This window comes from Oculina patagonica, chromosome 2 (genome assembly GCF_052425735.1).
Source record: "Oculina patagonica isolate OP01 chromosome 2, crgOcupat, whole genome shotgun sequence".
NCBI lineage: Eukaryota > Metazoa > Cnidaria > Anthozoa > Scleractinia > Oculinidae > Oculina > Oculina patagonica.
In genome coordinates this window covers 18,436,342-18,460,908 of record NC_135759.1, presented here as the reverse complement: position 1 = coordinate 18,460,908, position 24,567 = coordinate 18,436,342, and the positions used below count along the sequence as shown (strand labels likewise).

General features: G+C 37.7%; 1 protein-coding gene across 2 annotated transcripts in view; it reads right to left on the bottom strand.

The window, feature by feature from the left end:
- Positions 1 to 21,676, bottom strand: part of LOC144643277 (regulator of G-protein signaling 12-like) — a 28,021-nt gene extending 6,345 nt beyond the window's left edge. The window contains exons 1-14 of one of the 2 annotated variants that reach the window (XM_078502480.1): positions 19,196 to 21,676; positions 14,609 to 14,630; positions 14,047 to 14,231; positions 13,144 to 13,230; positions 12,209 to 12,355; positions 11,087 to 11,239; positions 10,049 to 10,129; positions 9,059 to 9,152; positions 7,583 to 7,600; positions 6,588 to 6,679; positions 4,985 to 5,173; positions 4,102 to 4,184; positions 3,651 to 3,774; positions 3,113 to 3,203 (exon numbers count right to left, since the gene is read on the bottom strand). In XM_078502480.1, the coding sequence (XP_078358606.1) occupies positions 3,113 to 3,203; positions 3,651 to 3,774; positions 4,102 to 4,184; positions 4,985 to 5,173; positions 6,588 to 6,679; positions 7,583 to 7,600; positions 9,059 to 9,152; positions 10,049 to 10,129; positions 11,087 to 11,239; positions 12,209 to 12,355; positions 13,144 to 13,230; positions 14,047 to 14,231; positions 14,609 to 14,630; positions 19,196 to 21,040 (3,211 nt within the window). In that variant the 5' untranslated portion in view covers positions 21,041 to 21,676. The remainder of the gene's footprint in view (positions 1 to 3,112; positions 3,204 to 3,650; positions 3,775 to 4,101; positions 4,185 to 4,984; positions 5,174 to 6,587; positions 6,680 to 7,582; positions 7,601 to 9,058; positions 9,153 to 10,048; positions 10,130 to 11,086; positions 11,240 to 12,208; positions 12,356 to 13,143; positions 13,231 to 14,046; positions 14,232 to 14,608; positions 14,631 to 19,195) is intronic. The other variant, XM_078502481.1, reaches the window with a different exon arrangement.
- Between the last annotated feature and the right edge of the window lie 2,891 nt (positions 21,677 to 24,567).

Below are 24,567 nucleotides of genomic sequence, written 5' to 3'. Positions count from 1 at the left end.
AAAAGAAGCAAAACTTATAAAAAAATACATAGAGACATTGAAATGATTAATCACTAATAAGTTTACCGAAGCATTCTCCAGCAAAACAAATTCATCTCGTGTGAAGAGACAGTTAATTTGACAATCAGCAAAGGCGATATTGAATAGGGCCACCTGTTTCATTCACTTACTGAACTAACAATGACTGACGAAAATTACAAGTCAAATTTCAGGTAAAAGTGAGATTTAAACGCGAAGTTTTGGTGTTCAATTTATAACGTAATGTACACATTACTATTATTATTTATCAGAGAGAGCATACGTAATTTCAGGCAAGATCGAATTGGGCATATAGTGCATTTGATTGTGTTTTGCAACAAAACAATCACAGACAAAAACAAGTCCTGTTATTCCATTCTTGAAAGAGAAAAAAATCTCAACAATACAGTGAAAAAATCCATTGCAATAATGATGGAAGCGTTTCGGAACGCTTCAGTTATTTTTGTCGCAAATATATTCCAGTGGCAAAGAGAATTTCAGACAATGCACCGAAACTGCACCGAAAATTACGAGCAAAATACGATACAAAAAACACTCTCGGTGGGTGCAACTTACCGTTTACCGCAAATTTCAACATTGGTCAGAGCTTTAGAAAATCCCCACAAGTGTGGGGGGCAGGAAAAGTCGGCCTCAATAGATTTCCTTTGTGTTCTGTTCGAGAATCCGCAGAGACGATACGAAAAACAACGCCAAGAGTCACGGTAGATTCGCAGACAAACACGTCAGTTTTGTTGATGCCCGCTCGCAGATTTGGTTTGCTTTACAGGTTGGCGAGACATACAAGGCAAACAAAAGGGACCCAACTGCGCCAAAAACCTCCAAGGGCGCTCTTTGGTTTTATGGAAAACAACGAAGTTCGTCAATTTGTGGAGTGTTTGTAAGCGCGAGCTCTGACAGCCTGCATTCTAATGAAGTCGTCGGTTGAAAACAAAATCTCAAGTTCCTCGTTTAAACTGTGCCAATATATTTTTAGTGACTTATTTTTAAGTCGGCTCATTTATAGCAAATGATTTCCAAAGAAGATTTAATTCATATGATTGATATTACATGTTATCTGTAAATTTGGCTATTAAAAGCAAACTGCAGCATGTATGCTAAACTTCCGAAGGAGACGTTTAATATGCGAAATCAGTCCACACTCCGACAGGTTTAATCTAACTACATCCGCAAAGAAGACAGCGATGAATTTTGTCCAATAATAAACCTTTGAAAGCTGTTGAGCTAAGCACAGTTAAAAAGTATTTGGTGCATAAAATTCGCTTTCTGAGCAGGTTTCGAGGACTTTGAAAGTTTCGACAACGGAAACCGCAACTTGGAAAGTCGTTAATTTTAAATTCTGACAGACTTCCTGTCCGCCGTCGCCAAGAAGTTAATCCGTCTTTAAACTTCCTATGTACCCAGATTAGATGACGTGTTTTGCTCATCTGACAAAGCCGAGGGGCATTGGTGTCAACTTCTAAGATGGCCCTAAACGATTATGGTTTACACTTTTCCTATGCTGCTTCCAGGTTCATAGACGCGGTTTTTTTATGATTTCAACATTGCTGATCCTAGCAGTATGCAGGACGCGTGTCATATATCAACCTAGTAAATGGCCCAGCTCACCACGAGTCTTTCGGCTAAGTTGGTTAGAGCGCCCAACCGGTATCTGGTAGGCCATGGGTTCGATTCCCGGCGGGGACTCGGAATTTTTCTTTGTCCCAAGCTCGTGTCGTTGTTGAAAAATTAATCTTCATTATTTATCACCGAGCTAAAAATTTACCATCTTTATTATTTACTACAAACTTGATAATTTCGACATTGCTGATCCTAGCAGTATGCAGGACGCGTGTCACATATCCACCTAGTAAAAGGCCCAGCTCACCACGAGTCTCTCGTAGCTCAGTTGGTTAGAGCGCCCAACCGGTATCTGGGAGGCCATGGGTTCGATTCCCGTCGGGGACTCAGAATTTTTCTTTGTCCCATGCTCTTGTCAATGTTGAAAAATTAATCTCCATTACGTGTATTTACTTTGAGTTTTGATTGGTTCACTGAATTGTGTGTGCCTTTTGTGACTGGCCAGAGCGATTACTCTGGTTTTGGTTTTACGACACTCAATAATTATTGAAAACCGCTCTAACTAAGACAAACAATTCGTCCTTAGTATTACAATGTAATTCGGTACCGTAGTATTAGTTATCAATTTTTTAAACAAATTTTTAAGCCTTATAAATAGTTATTTTAACCCAAAGTGAACGTTGTGGACAAATGAGATTAACTTTGGAAACTGTTCAACCTAACCGTTGTTTCAAAAACCCATATCGCAATCTGTATATATTTGCTGTGTTATTTAAATGTTCCTATAAGAAGTTATTTATATATTTTACTTACTTTCATTTTCTTATGTCTACATTTGGCTAAAACCTGCGATGCATATCCTTTAAAGGAAACCATGGAATGGGTCTCCCATTTAAGAATCTCATATACCTTATTACAGAAATTTCGCGACACGTTAATTTCGCGATTTGAATTTTGTATTTTGAATCACTTTAATTTCGCGTTTTTGAGTAACACACAATTTACATTTCCTTGGTAATAATATTTAACGTGCCCTTCAATTACATAAAACGACTTCATCAAAGGAACAATAACTTTAAAATTAACAAAAACGCAAGGGAGGGACTAAATCTCGGCAAAACCAACAACAGAACAGTTTTTACCCTGTCTACAAGTAGGTATCTTGTACATAATGAATAATTGTTCTTGAGTCAATTCGGAGACAAATTCATTCACATTGATTTTAGTGGTACTAAACTTATTATTTTTTCATAATTGACATAATGAAAGTCATTAATTTTCGCGTCATGTTATGTTCGCGACACTTATTGTTCGCGTCACTTTAATTTCGCGATTTTTTTGGAATCGCGAAATTCGCGAAATTAACGTGTCGCGAAAATTTCATGACCTTATAAGGTATTCGCCTTTCAAATTACCTTAAGAAGCCGTCATCCTAACGTTTTAACATAGCTACAAACTGTTTTAAGCATTAATTTAGGACACAGGACAGCCAAGACCCATGTTTAGCATTTTCTACCTGCAAACTGTTCCTCAGTCTCTACGACTACATGATGATGCTCGATAGAGGCTGCCGGGATACCAGGGTCTAAAGGCACTTCACATCCCACCTGAGTTGGAAAAAAAAAGGCAGACATAAGCATTAAAATTGCTAGCGAGAATAGGTCCTTTCATACCGGGGATCACATAACCTAAACTGATACTTAAACTAGAAGTAAAAAGTGTATGATCAAATAAGATTGCTAATTTTGGCACCACTGGCGTCTAATTTCAACTACTTGTGGAAAAAGAATGTTTCAAAGATCCAGAGGATTTTATGAAAACCTTTTGCTAGCTCTAGCAACTTTTATTCCTAAAACAAACGAAAAATCTCGTACCCAGATCTTCTCTGGGTACAAGATTAACAAACGAAGTCTAACTTTTTCCGATGCCCGAGCTCACAAAAAATTTCAGGCCATCACTAAATAAATGCCGTTGGTGCCCCGTAGTTAACCTGTTTTTATAATCCCGTCTGGCTAGCCTTTCACCCATGAATATGATTTGTTCGTAATACTAACCAAATGTGTAATCACGTGATTAGAAGACAAGCCTTGCCGAGAGAGAATGGGCTCCAGGCAAGCTCTCACACTCTGATTGGGTTTGACTTTTATCCACAGCATCGCACCATCCGGGAGTTCCAATCTGCAAAGCGCGGAAGAAGAAACAACAATTAAAGCACAACACAGGGTATCACAATATGAAATTCTCCAGTGAGGTGATTCCTATCCTTACACTGAAAAAAAGAAACTTAATCCTTAACAGAGTGATTCATCTGTCAATTTCGGAAAGTCCTCATGCGTTTGATGCGTTGAAACTGGTTCACTTGATTGCAAGAGCTCATTCAAACCAATGACATATTCTTGGCCTGTCAAAAAGGGAACCAAAACCTCCCACGAATCATTTCCCGCGCCTCTCACAGATCACGTTTTTACTTGGTGTAACCTCTGCTTGTTTTGCCAGTCTGTTTACCTGAAAAGCGTTCTGTGTTCCAGCACCACTTCCCTGCCACCCATGATGGACATGTCTTCGTCTAGTTCCTCAAGAGGCACAAGCTTTAATAAAAAAAAAAATCATCAAAAATAATTACTCCTACGCAGTTGTCTAATATTAATGAAGAAGTTTTGAGCGATTTGCGGAGAATTTTGGTGAAAGGACCCGAGATCGAGGCCCGACTCTTGCCCAAACAAACTTTTTCCAAGTTAGACCACACGTCCGCAACTAATGTTATGTCATTGTGAGTTTGGGGATCAAACCTCCGTTATCTTTTGAGCAGATCCGTTTGTGGATCAAACCTCCGTTGGCTTTTGAGCAGTATATGTGTAAGGTACCCTTTGTTGGAATCGTTTTGCCATTTTGAACTTTTGTATTTTGGGGAATGACAAAGTAGGATTAAATCCTATAAACGATTCCTGGTCTCCATTTCTCAGTTACCGATCTAAACGGAAGAGATAATTTAGCAACCGCTTGGTGGTGGAAAAAAAAAATCTCTGCATTTCAGGATAGCCGGGTTAATCACAATAATTCAAACAACTTCCTTTTTGTCTTTTCAGCACAGTAGACAAATTAAGCCTACAAGAACGTTTCCCGAGTTACAAGATTCAATATAACTAATGGCGACTGATTCAGTATAGTCTAGTCACCGTGTCTCTTTGAAATTTCATTGTTTATTCAAAAGTATAACCGCAACTAGCTACAACATCATTAGAACGGTAAGCGCACTTGCTAGAAACTCTTCACAATGAAGACATCAATTGACGCATAAGATGTAAAATGGAATATAACCACAACAAAAACTCGACCAATCCAAGAGAAGTATGTCAAGCGAACAACTCAAGAGGGTCACAACAGTTACCTTGTCTCCGCCTCCAAGAAACACTTCATGTGCGACAAGCGAGAGGTGTCTCCTGTCACACAGCAGTATGAGGGCCTGTCGTAGAGTTTGTCCCTCCTTGCATAGTACAATGGTGGACGAGTGATCAGGCAATACCACTCTACAGAACTGGAACGATTCGCTTTCTCTTCTTTGGTCGACGTGTAAGGACTAAATACAAACAAATAACAAGTTGTTTTGATTTTATGCAAGAATGGTTAAATAAGTACTTGAACCTCTTAGCCTTGAACTTGTTGTTTTTTGTACGCATCACTCGATATACAATAGAAAATTTAATAAGTACTCTTTAAACGCATTTAAAATTTCCGGTACTCTATAACGCGTGCAAATATTTTGCGATAAAGGGAGCACTACTTGATAGAATTGAGGGTGGAAAAAAACTACAGTTGGAGCTTTTTAAAGTGTTACGCGGTGGCAGAATTTACTGGCCAATGTAGAAATCTTGTAGGGAGATTTCCACAAGAGATGTTTACGAATCAGCGCAGGGGTAAGGATGAAAATCCTGGCTGTTAACTGTATGTGACGTATAGCATCATGAATTAAATTTGTGGTTGATCAAATTCACAATGCAGAAATGCTGTTCATAAAATATTTCAATTACAACTGCAACGCAGACACAGATCGATATAAATAAGATGTTCTGTGCGAAAAATTTGAATCGTAAGATCTTATATTCGTTTTATACGACGAGGTTCCGTTGATTTCTCTATTGGTGAATTGCCGAGACGGGTTTGACAAGACTTGAACGTTTAAAAAATGAAGTTTGTAAAATCGGGTTGGCTCACACAAAACGAAAAGAAAACAACAAAAACAAAATAAAGATGAAAAACAACAACAACACCACTGAACAAAACCAAAATAAATAAATAAATAATTAAATAACTAAAACAACTGAACAAAATATGGTGTTTGAGACGGTTTCTACTGAATGTTCGAGCAATGAGTGCAAATATTAAGTACCAAAAACCTACTCATTGTACGGTAACATTTTATATACTATTTAAAACATCTCACTGGAAGTTCATTTGTCTTGGTGACCCCGTGATTAAACTCTAAAGCATTCGCGAGAAAATTAAAGTCAAACCTCGTAAAAATGTTTCAAACGTGCTCCATTTTGTTTTTAACTGGCGTGAAACGTCCGTTTTAACTGAAATGTAGATAATTTTATTTTTCTCTCGTGGGGTCAGCTTGAGAGCTAAAGTTTTGATAGGTTTTTGTTAGCTGTACTCAAATTGTTACCATGCCATGAGATCTCTGTGGTAACTTTTGCCTGTATTGCTCGAACGTTCGGCGGAAACCACCTTAAATCGTTAAAAGACAGTATATTTATATATAGTTCTATCAGTAACAATATCTGAAATGATCTCTGTTATTGCTCAATTACAAATTTATTACATAACAATTGGTTTAAACAAAGACGGAGGTCGTATCAACAAACGTAGAATTTCTGGTAACGGTTAATGTCCGTGATGTGAAACACGCGTGACGCACGCTTGCTTTGCATGACAAGCGTGGCGCTAGAGTGCGTGACATTAAACATGAAAAGAGTTTAAATAACACGAACCTCTGAAGAGTAACTTATATTTGGGACTGAATCGGACAAAGAAGACATAGAGCTTCGAGCACTACCCGGCTGGCTTCCAAACGACCGGTCACCTACAAGAAACAAGTGAAAAACACAATCGATTAGTAAACAACCTTTCAGTGACACACATCAAACTTCAAAACCGCAAAATTTACAAGGGAAGGGGTTTGAAGAAAAACAAAGTGGACTATGGCACATCAAATTGTAAACACTTGAAAGATAAGGAAATGTAGCAAATTAAGAAAACAAAAACAGCTTTGAATGGTAAACCTACACTTTGCGATGGGAATTATATACATGACAAACCAAAACAAAGTTAAAAGGCAACATGGTTTCGTACAACAGAAGTTTAAGACGAAATCCACAAAGACTTCAAATATTCATTGGACAAAATTTTGTACCAAAATTATTTACATCTTATTGCAAACTTCTGTGTTACTGTTTGAAAATTTCTCATTAAAAGAAATCATTTTTAACAACACCAAACATCGAAACAAATTTCGAAGTTCAACTGAATTGCTTCACGTGAAATTTTTCCTATAGTTTACATGGTTCTTGTGAACTTTGAAATACATTTTCTCAGGCTCTGATAAGAAATCGTTGTTGGTGTTATCACGGATAATTACTTAGATCTTTAGCTTTTAAAAGGGTAGAAAACAAGGCAATAGGGTTTAAATTATTCTGTTACTTGATTTTTGTCCAACTTAAGTTAATAATATTACTCGATTTTCTGATGGATTTCGTCTGAGATACTTACTGTAGCTACTAAGGTCGAATCCCACAGGACTCAAGAAAAGGTTCTCAGACCTTCTCGTTATCTGAAATTTCAGCATTTCAAGTGTCTCTTTCACATCAAAACGTGCGGGACATGAGCCGAGAAGTGATTTTGTAAGAGGTCGTGAAGTAAATATGGCTTGCTCTCGCGAGAGAAAACAATTATGCTAGCACTGAACATGAACAACCAATATACTGACCTTTTTTGACGTGTTTGCCTGAAAAATAGAGGGAGGAGCATTATTTACATGTAAGTACCTTGAAACAAAAGCAATATCCTTTCTATGGAAATTAACAACCACTAAAATGGACATCAACGTCTCGCGATTGTTCTGTTGAACAAAGAAGGGCTTTTCATTTGTGAAGTCTAATGATTTAAGCGGATAAAAGGCACAAAAAGAAAACAAAGGCATGCTTTTATATAGGGAACCTTAAGTTTATTTTTATCCTAATTACACAAGTCTTTTCTTATTCAGCTTGACATCACGGAGGCCAACGCTGAATTTAGTTTTTAAAACTTAATATTGGTAAAAATTAAAAGTCATGTTAAACGGAAGTTAACGGAAACACAAACCAACAAAAATGCATAAGGGCACGCACGCAATATCTTAACTTAAAAGGGCAACGCACTTTTGTAAATTAATTGTACAGCTCAAAATTTTGTACTCTTTTCAAAACTTTTGACACTTACGAAATGCAAACTGACGGAAATAAAAATGACATTTTAATTGTTATTTGATGGAAATGTACCGGTGATGACGTCGAAAAGAAAATTGAAATTTTTACTCATTTACCTGAAAGTGTGCACTTTGAAGCTCGATCGTTTTTATTTTTTTGTTATAAAACCTAACTCTTCTCCAAAACTTTAACAAAATTGGGTAAAAATTTAAGTGTTTCTTTTTGTAGAAACATCGCCAAAGTTTCGGTGGCTTGCTTAAAAAGCAATATTACATTGAACGATTTTGAAATAGCGACCATTCTAGATAAAAGAAACAATGCAATCTGATATCACCAACTACCCAAAACCCACAACTAGAATCAAAGTAAAATCCATCGACTCCACAAAAACGTTTTGTTAAAAAGGCAATAAGGCGGTGTACTAAAAGAAGATAGAACTGAAAACATATTATTTTCTGCTATCCACCTTTTCGTTAAGGATTGTTTTTATATTTCGACAACTCACACGGTAAATATGCTCAACCAAAAGGACCCGAGCAACTCTTGCAGTGAAACAGAACATAACAGATGCAATCCTACGCTAAACCATCCCTAGACTTCAGCACAAAAAGACACCCCTATTATGCTATTATACAAGTCTTTTTGTGCGTGACTTGTGTTATCCATGAGCGCTTGGCGTGACGCTCTTTTCCGGAACAAAAAAATGAACACGCAAATCCGGCAAAGTCAACGAGTTTGAAACGTAATCACATCAAGGCGACAGGCGGAACTAAAAAACCCACGTTTGTAACAAGCAGGCACCCATGAACACTCCTGGAAACAGAGGCATTACGAAAGTCAAGTGTCTTTCCCAAGAACACTATACAACGACACCAGTTATAGATCGAACTGGGACCTATCTGAAGTTAACGCACTAACCATTAGGTCGCCGGGTGTCCCAAGAAGAACATTTCTTTTTTTCGTAATCTTTAACTAATCGTTTTTTGATGGGAACTCACCTTTCCAAGGAAGAAATGATCTCTTTCTGTCTCCATCCATACCGCTAGTTGATCGTTTACTGCTGTGTTTACTACCCCAGCTGCGGCCTGAACGCTGAACATAATAAATAAGGATAAAAAATCCCTGATAAGCACAGTATAATCCTGCAACAAACTAGTTAGAGTACGTTACTGATGACTGCCACCAAAACAAACAAAATGAAGATAACCGAATGAACCAATCAGATTCAAGCAAAATACAGGCAACAGTGCCAAGCAAAGAAAAGCGCGGGAAAACGCGCGTACACCAAGGATAAAGTCTGCTTCTGATTGGTATAAACAACACCGCGTTTCCTCCGATTGGTTAGAGCACACGTATCCAAACATTTGCATGTACGAACTCACTCAAACCCAATATTCCACACTTTCATGTAATCGTTTAATTTTTTTAAATGAAAGTGAATTCCAGAAAACCACTGTGTAGTTCCCTTTCCTCAGCAAAAAGCCACCATCCACCGAATTTCTAAGATCCCTACAACTATTTTCTACCTATGAAAATTACAATAAATTATTGTGTTGATTGAGTTCATGGGAATACCAATAACTTCTACTTTAACCAAAACTTCATCTCTTTCTTTAAAGACTGGTACGGTATTTAATACATGTTTAGTCTTGTTTAAATAGAGGCAAGTGGGGTGAGGGATACAACAGTACAACACCAGTCAAAATCAAACTGAACTCAAATCCTAAGTGTGATGCAGATTCAGCCTATGCAAAGGACTGGGGGAAAGGCTCATGGGAAGAAGACAGGAGGGGTGGTAGAGGTCTTTCCACTCCCCCTACATATAAATGTATCTCTGTCCCAAGCAAAAAAACTGCTGCAGTTTAGACCTGTATTCTTGTAAGGGTTCACGTTTTAAATTTCACGCTGTTGGCTTTGGTTAGGTCTGAAAACTAACATTTAACTATTGATATTTTATGATCACAGTTAATTCAACTTGGTTATTTTACCTGTCCTTCAAGACTAAAACTGCTTCTACTGCTGCTACTTGAGAATTCAGATTCTTCAGATGACGGATAAAGAAACGGAACCTGGAATTTGATGTTATTAGCAGTTTTAAAGTTTAAGTTTATGTTCTTTATAGTTGTGATTTATTACGGGATGAAACACCATTGATGATTTTAAAAATTAATGTTTAAAGCAGGAGCAAAATTAAATTCAGGCTAAACGAGGAAGGGTTTTCATTGGAAACGCACAACAAATTTAAATTCTTCTTCAACTGTAATCATTTTCTTTCCCCTTTGTTATTATTGGTTAGATTGTGGTGCTATTTTTCTCTCAACATACAAATCTTATGTACCTTAGTTATTCAGCAAACGGAAATTAAAAAATTCAGGAAATAAAAAAAAAATACATATTTAATTGTAATTATGAATTCTCACTGATGTTAAATGTCTGAACGCATAGATTTAAAGACCAAACCGAAGCCTGATCCATTTAAAGTTAAAATAACATTTAGGATTGCTACACATTATTTTCTTGATTTTAAAAAAGTGCAAAACATTATTGTTAAGTTTGTTAAACTTGCCAAAAAAAATTAAAAAAAACTGTGTAAATATTTCTTTTTAGTGGTGATTTAGTTTGGTTATTTTCAATAATTATCTTCATGACAGTTTTAATTTTCATATTTAGTGATGGTCACTTTTGAGCCAAATTAACACCCAATTGCCACACACCTACTGGTTTTTTACCCTTTAAGTCCCAACCCCCCCCCCCCACCCCCCCTCCCCCATCTACATGTAAATTCTCATTAAAGATTCTCAAACATTTCTATAAATGTTCCTTAGGAATAGGAGAATTTGGCTCTAGATATAGATTGGCAAATTCTCATGACCCATCTGTTTGAAAATGTTACAAAAAGGTTAGGAGAAGTTACATGCACAACCTTAATGCTGCCAGAAATCTGAGGATCACGACAACCTTTACTGCCATGAACTGTTGCAACAAGTGTAACTGCTTGTAAGAAAGACCTTATTATTTCTCAATACCTTCCAAAAGAAGCCTCTGCCTTTCATTTCTCTCTCCTCTTCACCCTCATCACAAGGGAGAGGTCCTCCCTCCATCTCAGCCACAAGGCTCTGTCTGTACACATCAGACTTCAGAAAACGTGGGTAGCTGTCAAATTTCATCAGTGTATAAACCTAAAGAATGCAATAAATTAGAGTTCATTTCTAAATTGGTCACCAGTTACATGGGCTGAATTACTGATTCTGCCACAGCAAAACACTACGCGATCACTTGGCCTACATGTAATTTCCAGCCACTGTTGTTCGGGAAAGACTAGGCCTGTACTCTCAAAGACCAGGCTTGATAGAGTGGCAGAAATCGAGCCTACACAATCATCTTCATTTGAAAGGTCACACATCAGGGTTCAAAATAAAATTTCGTTTTTAGCCTGAATTTGTCGGCTTTTTTTGCCAAGGCTTATTTTTTCCCGGCTGTTAGAGAGCTTCAAGGGACACAATCCATCTGTATACATGACGTACCCAGATGCATTCTGGGGCGATTTCAAACACAGTCCGCCATTTGCAAGTTTTCCAAACTGATAGAATATTTTACTGCAAAGCAAAAGAATGGATTGGAGCAGTGTGACTTCTTTTCTTATTTTGAACGGTCTGAGAAGCAAATAAGATCTTCAATATAATTTTCTGGAGGGACACAATATCTGAGAAGGTGTGGTGGCCCGTTATTCATCTTAACACAGAAACGATGAAATTTTGGTCACATTAGCGACCAGTGAGTCGCACTTTCTAGCCCTATAGCTGCTTTATTTCTGATATGAAATGTTTACTTCAACATTACCGCAACTTTGATTTCAGTTGGCCGATCAAGGCATGATATTTTCTATTTCTTCGGTGAAAAGTAGCCGGCTGAGTGTCGTCAAAGTGCCGGCTACCGCCGACAGCCGGCTGCTATTTTGAACCCTGTGACTGTCACATTAGACCTGGTATGACATAAAAAACAATACTACTTAAAATACTACTCAGAGGCTTTCACTATAATGGTCACAAACTAGGTTGCCTTCACAGAACTTCAAGTATAATCAATAATTATAACCATTAACAAGTTATAAAATCAAACATTATAAACAAATGAAAAGCTCATTTAACCTGTTGTTGCTGAAGGCGAAACATATCATTGTTTGGATTTTGCAATTGTTCCTCAGCATCCTTAACTGCACAACTATCGATGTTAACAGGCATGGGAGCATTTGCATCAAGATGGTTGTGGAAGATGCTTTCTGCTTCCATTTTCAGCTAGTAAAGAACAAAAACATCACCATTGTGATAATCACAATTTAAGAGAAATCTTCATGTATCCTTTGTTTATTCTTATAACAAGACCAATTATGGTGCCTAACTTTTCCAAGAAAAATTGTCAATAGTAAACGGAGGCATCCAAATCCCATTTTTTGCACTTTCACATGGTCAGAAGGAATAAGAGACTAAGGAAAACCTGTAAAACTGGTCTAACTTCTAGAGTGCAAACAGAGAGAGATATTTGAGAGATTTGAAGTCCTCTTGCACATTCAGGGATGTAGCTAACATGTAAGAGCCGGCTACCCAATCATTTCACCAGCTAAATGAGAAATTATCCTGCCTGAAATTAATTTAGCCCATTCCAGTTAGCCCATTCGGTTAGTCAAGGAGCAGTGTGAGGGATGGCAAGTGAAACCCTGGCCAAAATTTTTCCACTTTCCGTTCTTCATGCTTATCCCAACTGACTGAACCACTGGAACAGGCTAGCTGAAATTTTTCTAGCAAAAAAAGACCTGAGATAAGTTTGAAGGAACGAGCTGGGCTTGTAATGAGCCAGTTTAGTGTTTTCTTAGCTATATTGATCCCTGCACATTATTTGCAATCTGCTGAGTAAAGCTGGATAATAAAATGTTTGTACATCATTTGTGCTGTGTAAGGGCTTAGGTGGCACAGAATCATGAGAAGCAGCTGTTACTCATGGCTTGTCTTGGTTTCCAAACCCTTGGTTACAGGCAATATTATGTTTATCCATACTTGGCTTCTACATACCAAAAAAATATTCCTACCTCTTCAAAATCTGTGATATTCCTGAAGTTTTCACATGCAATCCAGAAAACAATGTTCTCATCACTAAATTCCTTCTTCAAGAACTCCTGTGAAGACAAACCAAAAGTGTCACTTATGTTTGATGGATTTGATCTGGATAGTCAATTAGTATCCATTACATCCAAACCTTTCTCCCCTTTCATTCAGTGCTTTCCATAAGCACCAACAGTCAACAAAAGGCATCGGCTACTTCACTCTAGTTCACTCAGAGAAGTCAGTGCTACTTCACTCTACTTTGCTCAGAGAAGGGTGGCAGCTGGTTTGAGTAGAGTGTCCATACTTTCAAACAGTTGTTACTCTACTCAAACTAGTTTCCGAATTAAAATGTTATTAAAAATCCCCTGCTTTTTAAACAAAATAGTTTGAATGTGCAACAAGAATATTTCCATGACAATTTGGAGTTTTGGTGTGTACAATAAAGTCCATCTAGCCATGAATATGCCACGTGAAAATACAATGTACAGTACATGACATTGTGTTAAAACATAACACCATGCTGGCAAACTTTTAAAGTTCATTGTTGTGTCAGGAAACTTGTTGTGACAAAACCAGTTTGGTTTTTTGGAGAATTTGTAAGTGCTGAACACAGAGTTCAATAAGTCAGTGAGTTAGCTAATTCACAAGAGCATTTTGGGTGTGAAAATTTTCCTGACACAGCATTGAACTTTGAAAGTTTGTGGGGCCAACAATGTCACATCTTATACCCAATCACAATTTTTTGTGTGAACACAACACAAAAAAAAAAATTAATGTTAAGATGCAAGGGACAGTACAACTTGTATCTAATGTGCAGGGCAACAAAATGCTATTCTGACTAAAAAATTGATGGAAACAATAACAGAAACAATTTTGTGCACACATACCTTGAAGCAGCCCAGACCAGCAGGATCTTCCATGAGTTTGTCAAATCCAAGTGCCCAGCGACCTACTCTGCCATCCACTTGAGACATGTCGCCAGGCATGCTACTCAAGCTGTGAATACTCTGAGTGCTGGAGCTGATACTTGCACTGGCATTTAATGTCTTCCTACTTGAGGAATTTCCTAAGACTGTAAAAACACAATGGAATTAAAAGTGAGGCCATACTCTTTTCAACTCTCTTATTATTACACAGTCCTATCTGAGGTTTTGTTATTTGTAATATTTTTCAATTTCCTGACTACTTTTTCACAAGATTCAACAAGTCCAGATTTAATCAAGGTTTGTTCATACATGCTCACAATAAATGTTTGAAATGCGCCTGTTTAGACTGCATGATTTAAATAATGTAACATCATTATTTTTCCCATGTGCTGATATGAATTACATAAGTTCTGCTGCTGTTCAAAGCAGAAACATTTTGCACACACATACACATACTTTTTCCAGCAAACATACACAAGATTATTTATTGTCTACAAAAAAATAACATGTTTTTGTAACTTACCTATATCCGAATGAGCTAAGGACTGGAGGGAAATAAAAAATAAAAAAAGGCAAACAAAGTTAGGATCAGAACAAAATAGACAGTATAGATTAAATTTAATTTCTTATTTTAGGGGGCAATTACACAAGACCACCTAGAATCAGGCCAAAAGAGGTTTTACAATGGCCTCCATACAATTCACTATACTTCAAAGATACTGTTTAGGTGAGACAAGAGTGAAAATTAACTGTAGACCAACCCAACTTATTCCAGAAGCTGAACCGATACAAATTCCTCATTATGGTTTGATTCAAACCAGAATGAGATATTTCTCTCCATATAATTGTAAACTGACTTAAACTTTACTGTGTTGCACTGGACTAAAGTTCAGGTATAAGATAATGATAAATAATTTCGTGTTTCATACCAGTCTTTTGCAAACAGTACTTGTAGTGGTCCTGTCTAAGCCATTTGTTTTATTTTTTTCTCACTAGTCTCACGAAAATTAAATGGCCTTAATTTTGTCCTTGGAAAATTGGGAGAAAATTTACTGGTACTATCAAAGCAAAATGGACCAATAGCATTCGAGTTCAACCAAAATTTTTGTGCAGAAGAACAGTCTTGACAAATGCTCAGAATCAATTCATTCTTTTATCACTCTTCAAAGACATAGGTATGTTTACTGTATTTTAATGTTATATCTACATTTGCAACTCTTTCATAGCAGATAATCAAGATAATCAAGCATTGCCAGATATGGTATCAGTTAGCCTGTCACAAAACATTTTGCAGATTCCACTAAATAAACAACTACAAATCTTGGCGAGCTCCTAGAAGTGAAAACTTTCAATTTCCACTCATTCCACATTGTACAAAATAATGTATTCACTACGATGTTAATATCACAGCATAAAAAACTGAACGTTTGAAGTTGCTAATTAAAAAGTATTTAGAATACAAGTATATCATTGCAGAAGATAAAGTCCCGTAAAAGATACTAGTAAAAAGTCTGTGTTGTGTTTCTGATAGAGCTACAACTATCCCCTATCAGATGAAGTTGTGCTAAGACTTGATACCCATCTTTTGTATCTCATTAGCTACTTGTACGTATGTATTCATACACATATCAGATTGGGCTGAGCTACATACAATGTACAGTGTAGCTGATAGAAATTTTAATTCAAATTTTAACAACACATCATAAAAACCTAGCAAAGCACATTATGGCCTCTCATATAACAAACTGCCAGGCAACTCAATGTACTCTATGACATGTTTATCCATATAACTCATAGAAAATTGACACTTTCCTAAATTTTATTACAACAAACACTTCAGATGTGCCAAACTAAACATGAAAGAAAAGACAGTTTTTGACAACAAAAAAAAGGCTCCAAAATAGTCCAAATAAAGTCTTAAAGTGCATTTTTATGCTTTAAACATGAGATTTAAGTTCCAAATTACTCCATATTGCAGAGTAGTAGGAGTTCTCTGCCTTCTAGCTAGAACCGAATTAGTAATCACAAAAAATGTTATGTTTACCACTATTGTATCAGGCATGACAACAGAATATTGGTTTTACATAAGTCATTGTCTATGACACAATTGCTAAAACAATGAAACTGACCTGAAAAGCACTTAATTTGAATACAGTGAAGACATCAGGTTTTCACAGCCACTTCAAAGATCACACACACAATGCATATCCTTCAACGTTGTATCACTGCATCGTGGTTATGCAGTAAAACTAAATGACAGCTTAATACCATTTGCAAATTTCATTAAGAAAGCCCAGAGGAATGTAAACTAACTGTAGAGTGAATGCATTGATTAATTTAACGCTTGAGCAATTATTACCTTGGGGAATGAAGACTAAATAGGGTTTTGATAACCAAAGCAATCTGAAGGACATAGTCTGATGCGTATGCACTTAAAACAAAACGTCAAATGAGTCTATTTTCAGCTTCAAATCTCCAGCACAAACATAATATCAAGTATCTTTCTGGCAAAATCATGCACCAATATTTATTACAACTGATTGGTCTTCAACTTGATTAATTTTTCTTTAATTTCAAGATCATTGGTCATGTGTAATTAAGATAAGAAGTTGTGTACAAAACATGTCCACTAGCATCAATTAGCAGTGATAGCATAGGGTCTACTCAGAGATTTTTTCTGTGCTGTGATTTTAATAACCCAGCTTTACATTATCTCCACCACTAATCTTCTTTTCCTAAATTTCTGTCAAAAATATTTCCATAACATCTTAGATTAAGTTTACTAAAAAATTTTCTCATTTTGGATTCTTGAATAGCAATATGAAAAGGAAGCAGAAAGATTGATTGCTAGCTATAGATAGCTATATGGTATTGTTTATTTCTTATTTTTATCTTGTTAATTTTGTATTGTATATTTAAGATAAACATTCTGACAGTTCCTATACATGATTCAAAACATTCCTGTGCGTGTACTCTATTTTTTCACACCAAGTTATTTCCTGTCTAGTCATTTTGCACTTTATGTTCCCTTTCTTCAAATCCTTTAACCCTTCTTTGTATTAATTCCTTATTTACAGAACATTTTTGGTGACATGTAAATTTAGCGATTTTGAAAAAGCCATATTTACCGACACTTTAATTTAGCGATTTTTCATAAATTTTGGAACATAAGTCACTTAATTTTCCAAAAGTTCATGAAAATTCGTATTTAGCGGCATTTTATTTAAGCGAGTTTTTAAAGAATCGCTAAATTTGCTAAATTAAAGTGCTGCCAAAATTTCATGTGATAAATTTGCAAATTTGATACTCAAAACAAAAATCCTGTAGCTATGCAACCATAGACTAGACAAGGCATGACATCTAAAATTATCTGTACTGGATTCCCAAAATAGAAATACTGTAAAATTCTAAAAATTAATGTACATGTATGCCAGGTGGGCTCATATTTGTTCAATGTCCCTTTCAGGTGGGCTTCTTTTAGGGGAGGGCATATATACAAGTTTATGTATATAGGGAGGAAGGGGAAGGAATTCTGTCTGAGGTCTGAAAATTTTTAGGTGTATTCAAAAATACCACATGGCAGGGCTGTCATTATTACATTGAAGTTACCACCTGTAGCATTTTGCTCTGTATACAAGTGTAAAATAACACCAATTGTAAAATTCATTAATTATTCATGAGGGTGCAAACCAATCCACACACTATTATCACATGTACACACTGTAACCCCATACAAATCAAACAATAAACTTTATACAGACTCCTGCTCGCTATTCGTATTCATTAACTTTTGATACAGATCTCTACTGATTCGCATAATACTTTGCATTCTTATTGTTTTCTTTCCAGTGTAATGTCCTTGGGCATCTGCTCGCCTATCAGCTCGCCATTGTACCGCCCATCAGATCTCCCCTCATATTTATCTACTACTCAACGTCTTCACCCGCTACATTGAGTGAACTCAGTCATTACAGGTGTACTGGCTTGAAAAAAATGTAAGGCATTAACTCTGACCTTAGAAGATGAATAAAAAAGGATACCGTAAAATTGTGATAATAAGTTCTCCCAGAAAATAGGCCTAAAGCTCAAAAAAATCCTTCCGATATGCAATGGGCTTATATTTACAAATGTAGTATTAGTTGTTAAAGAAAAATAAAATATCTTCTGCGATTGCTTTGTACTTTATGTCGTAACAATAGTATTTCAGAGCCTTATGGTGTTCATCTGATGGTTCTAGAACTTGCTTTGTGTTTCAAGTCATCAATATTCATGTTTAAAGAGTTTTAAATGCAGTTTTGTTATGACCAGCTAAAAATTTTCAGACCCCAACACCCCTTCAAACATGAAACCAATAATTATTAATTTTTTGAAACATAACATTCCCTCCAATAATAAGCCCCCCCCCCCCCCCCCTACCCAAAAACATAAGCCCACCTACTGAAAAAAGTATTTTGAACAATAATAAGACCAGGGCTTATTCTTGGCATTTTACAAAAATTAAACTACGATCAAAATTTATTTTGTGCAATTCACCAATATTGTTACCAGTGACATTCAAAATCAAACCAGTTTGATTTGTGAAATACAAGACATAGGAAAATACAGTGGGACCCTGCCTTTAATACAGCCCCTGTTACCCTGTAAATATGAACCCCCTTTTTATAGGGCTACAGTTTTTGGCCAAAACAAAAAGCTACATGTACTTGATATAATTTCTTACCAGTTTTGATTTGGACCATTTGGAGTACCCAGTTGAAATTTCCTTTATAAATTTACCTCATCAAATATGACCACCTTTTTGACAGAGACACAATTTTATGACCCATTAATGGTTGTATTAACAGGTTTCACTAGGGGTGTCGAATGGTAAATGCGAGACTGATATCTTTTCTGCGAGTCCGAGACCTTTTAGGCCTTGCAAAAGAAATCAAGATTCCACGAGGCGTCAAAGAAAAATTCGAGACGACAAGACCCCTGAAATTTGGCTAAAATTTTGTGAGACACGCATTTTTTGAAGGACCATTCACCACCCCTTTCACTGTCAGGGCAAAATAGTTTGAAATAACTTTCAAACCAAAAACAAACAACAAGTTATAGATGCTACACCAACCTCTTGAGAGTTGCTTAGTAATGGATCCTTTGTCATCATTGGTCCTCCTGCTGAGCTGCGCTGTAATTTACTCGTCAATCCAGATTCTGCGAAGACACCAGCCAAAGAACTATGATGCGATCCCAGAGACATTTGAGAATCAGCTGAACTTTCACGAGAATGAAACGAGGAAATATTTACTACAGGAGGTGCAGGTCTTCCAGAGATACCACCCTGTGATGTTGCTACATCATTCACAGCTTCTGTGTCATTCTGAGGGTAGCAATCCGAACCTACGCCCGAGTCATTTCTCTCAGCAGTTTGACACGGTTCATTAAATGATGCAACTGCTTCATGCAATTCTTGGTGATCCTCTCTTTTTAGAGGTTTAGAATCGTGTTGGGAACTCTGTTCTTGTGTTTGAAAAGAATCAAAATCTTGCGACAATCCATTTACCACTTGGTTAACAACAAAATCAATCGTTGGAGGTTCATTTGTTGGAACGTCGTCGTGGTTATGTTGTCTGAAGACCGCATCTGACTCTGATTGGCTTGACGACAATGACAGAGATCGTCCTCTCAAACTAGTGTGAATTTCTCCATCGCTACTTGTTGCGCCAGATTCTGAGCCTGCTCTTTCCTTAAACATACCAGTTATAGTTCTGAGAATAGGGCTGGAGCATGCAGGAAACTCAATACAACCACCCTCTCCACCCTCAGGGGTACATTGTATTCCATACTTTTCAGCAATGCGCTGATGAGCATGGTGAGATCTCAGTTCTGGATTGACAGAAAAAACATGACAAGAACAGTTTACAGTGCTTTGGACGTCAATTTTGTGATTATTTGGAGCAGACCAGCTGCTATGTTGATTATTTGACTTTTCTAAGGATGCCTCATTAGTTTTCCTAGTTACAATACCAAACACTCTCTTATCATCAGAGCAAAGGCCAGTAAATGCCAGAGACTTCAATGGGTACGTCACAATGGTCCTCTTTTCGTTGTCCACAAGTTTTATGCCAATCAAAGAGATTTCCATTAAGAACAACAGATGAACCTTCTGCTGGGCTCGCAGACGTCGAACACAATTACGAATTGCGGTTAAACTCGCGGCAGGCAGACTGGACGCTGCCGGCAATTCAATTGAACCTAAATAGCCGACAATCGATCGTAATTCCGGCTCGAGATCGATATCTGCCTCAACATAGCCCTTTAACGGCGTCATCTTAGGATAAAGAAGCCGGGATAATTTTGGAGACGACGAACTATTCGATCCAACATCTCCCTCGCTCGACCGCCTACTACTGGCATAACTCTGGGCAGGCGAAGAGCCAGGAACAGAACTTTCTGATCTAATGCTTTCGCAAAACGAAGCTTTCAGCTCTTCGTCACTAACAACATCGTCCGCAGAGATGCATTTTCCGTTGGATAAAGATTTGCCCAGTGACGGCGAATCCCCGAATAATTGTCCTGATTTTAATTCCTCAACAACTTTATCCACTCGATTCAATATCGTTTCGTTAATCGTGGCTTCTTTTTGATTTTCGGAGTTTTTTTCCTCCTCGTCTGTTCGCAATCTCTGAATTTCCGCACGCTTTCGAACCCCAAGTTGAACCATCCCGTCCGGTGAACGAGCGATGAGTTTGACAACTTGCTCATGAGGTGCCTTTTCCACTGAAGCCCCATTGACTTCGATTATCTGATCGCCGGGCTTCAAGCCGGCCCTATGAGCGGGGCTTCCCGCTAAAATACAGCTCAGTACACACGGTCCCTGACTGGAAAGTGTAAATCCGAATCCACCAGGCCGACGATACAATTCTATCGTTCGAACAGGATTCTCCTTCGATGGCTTATAAGACGGTTGCATGATGTCGTATTAAAGAATTTCCAATTAAGATACTTTGCACATAAAATTTGTTATTGCTCTTGTTCCGCCGCATATTCACTTATACAATCAATGAAAGAGTATTTTCTCTTTCAAGCCACACGAATACTGCCATACACCACGATAAAAGTCCACCGCCGAAAAAGACAACAACACGTTCGTGGATGTATCAAAGAAGATCGTTCGTTGCACATCTATTGCTTCACACCTTCTGATATGTCAATAAATCGCTCATAACACACCAAATGTTCCGCCATCGAAGAACTAAAAGGCCTCTCGCAGATAATTAATAGCTTATTGTGTCTTTCACTTTCTAGTAAGCACAAGAAATGATTTTTCATCGGCGGCTTTCGTTTACCACACCGCGATAAAAGGCTTCAGAAATTGTATTGTTTAGTGCAAAGGCGAACGTAACCGACTACGCCACGTGACGAAGATGAGGGCTTCTCATTGGCTTGTTGATGATTTGTTGTGTAAATTGCGGGGGGACAAATTTCGTGACACATATTTGCGTTTCGCAAACTTGTAAACATTGTATTCAAACATCAAGAGGATTGTCTCCCTTTTGCTTACTTTTCTGATGATTAAATGATCACGTAAGATTTTTTTCTGTATCAAATCGCACACAATAATGCAGACATGGTCAAATTGGAAGACTGGGAAAGCATTTTTGGGCTGCCCCCTAATTGGCAATTATCGATTATCAAATAACAAATTAAACAATATCCTAAATATCCATCAGAAGCAAATAAACAGCGAAATTGCTTTGAAGTGTTTGATTGAACAAAAATATTATCATTGGCATAGGATTTTTAAGAGCTAGGTTAAGCAAAGTTTAAAGATTGTCATCGACAAACCAGTACTTCCACACAAGCGAGCAAGTTTTGTGACGTCTAAACTTCGCTGCAGGGGATGTATTTCAGACAATTTTAGTGGTTTTTCACTAATTTTGACTAATTTCACTCAGTGAATTTCTAAAAACTCGAGGGAAGGCAAAAGGATTATAGCACCTCCTAGCAACAAAGTTCTGACAAAATTAAAACTTCCGGCTGTTCGCTTTCGCAACTGGCGCTCTATATATAGCTCTACAAGAAACGTGCTTGGTTTAGAGAAGGGGTGGATACCTCAGGCTAACTAAAATCAGGTAATTTTTAACAGAGTTCTGGTATGTTATGTATATTGCTCTACCCTCCGGCGAGTATGCCACACTGATCACAGCCTGCGTGGCTGGCGTTCAAAGGGGGAGTTCGAGCGCGAGGCGCGAGGTGCGAGGAGAGAGTGAGTTTAGCGAGAAAAGGGGGGGGGGGGGGGGTAAAGAAAGGATCTATGTAACGTTTTGCAGAAAGTAAAACAATCATTTTACTGTAAATTCCAATTTATCATTTTTCATGCCTTTTGTTGTTAGTGGCTACAAAATCACGTTCCATTAACATAAAAAATAATAATAATGGAACTGATCATGGCTCACGGCTACTTAGCGAATCACGTTTTACGAGGGAGAAACAACCATTTCATGTCGCGCAGGGAAATGATTTTTTTTTTTTCAAATCCTACCGGATTATTTATTTCTATTTTTTTATTGCAAAATTAGTCTTTTATTTCAAAAAGTCGGATTATTATGGCATTATGTCTGATGCATGCTCCAGCGCCTCATTTAAGCCTGCACAATGTAGTTCAATGTAGTTCAACGTGTCAACACCTAACGGGTGCGCTCGTTGTTGTCGATCGTGATAGACGTGATAATTTGTGAACAAGATCTAGTAGCTGACTGTTTGTTGGGGTTAACACGCATTAACCCCAACAAAACCGCCAGCTACGCAGGCAAGGAACTTAATTGGATTTCCGTCTAGATACCCGGCAGCCGGGAAGTGTTTTTAAAAAACTAGATACCCGGCAGTTTGAATTTTTTTTAGAATTTCCGCGGAATATCTTGTTTAATGTTCCTAGAAGTAGTATATCATTGTTTAGAAATGCCAAACAATTTCAATTATTATTTTAGCTTTGTAGTTGAGGAATTTTTCTCAACCTGACTTCTGACGATTTCTAACTGTTTCCTCTCCCAGTTTCTTCCTAAATGTCCAAGCTACCTTTTACTCTCTTTTTCTCCAATTCATTTATGACATACTACCAAATCATCGTCCATTCTTTTATCGACTTCCTCTTCCTACGCGCTAAGTCAGTTCTACGTTCTATTTTTGTGAGTTCCTTAATGCATTTTATTTTCGTATGCAATTACGGCAAATAACTGTAAAGCGTCTAAAGTGATTCTTCTTAACGACTACACTGCACTAAACCGCAATTGAACCATGTAACTTTTCAGTTTTGTGTTTTTCTTGGGACAAAAATTACTTTTTACCCCTTCTTATCCACTTAGTGATAAAAATGTCTTCACGGCAAATCTTTGCATAAACTGGCAGCTACCTACATGAGCTAACGTGAATATTGAAATTTAACAAAAACCTTGTCCAATTGTTCAAACGAAGAAAGAAATTGCGACTGAAAATATGGTCACCCAGCAAACTTCATACGGCCTGTGAGCGGACAAAGGACGAGAAATGTGGCCGTTGGTGAGTCGCAACAGAAACACACGATCTTGTACCTTCCCCTTGACCAGCGATCGGGAAACGAACGACCCTTTGCATATTAGGGAAGTGGTCATAACAAGTGTACTCGACGAGGTCTTACCTTGTGTCGGGGTGGGGCGGGGGTATGCAAGATACCACCTGTCTGCTTAGCCAAAGGAACAAAAGTTATTGGCCTCAAAATGTTTTGCAGAGTGGTGGGTCCTGTCTGAGTACAATAGTTTTGGCTATTTCCAAAAAAGGTCTGATTGAAAGTCCGAAAATATCTGACTTCCGGTTGAATTGCGCATACCTAGCGTTCTCGAGAGTCACTCGTTTCGTTCAGCTTCCGCAGTAAGGAGCGAAAACTGAGGTACGAGACTGCTGAGGAACACAGTGATAACCAGTGGTGTTTGATGTCTTTGATATCTCACGGATGATTTTATGACCGGGAATAGGACCCTTTTGGAAGCAAAGCCGGATTGTATTCGGGATGAGGCGGTTTGAGGGAGGAGAGTAAGAGAGAAAGATTCATAGTCAAAACATCGCAAAACTGAAATACATGCTACCCTCCGCTCACTCGAAATTAATTCCTAAAAAGAAAACATTTTTACGCCGATTAAAATTATTATTTCCTTCTCGGAAAAAAATGCATAAACGTAATCTTTTTAAAACCGGAAATTTTAAAACTATGGCAAAGTGCCATTTGGACAAAAAAATAAATAAAGAAAAGCCATTTGAACCCTGAGCGCAGGAACGTGTCGCAATGACATGTGGCAGGGTAGACTATCAACGCAAAAAAGCAAGAGAATCGGCGAGCCGAGCGAAGCGAACGTGAGCGCGAAGCGCGGGGAAGGGGGGTAGGGACGTGGAGCGAGCGAAGCCAGCGAAAGACCCCCTCGCACCCTTCCGTTTGGCGCTGGCGTTCAGTTCTCTTGCCGTTTTTTT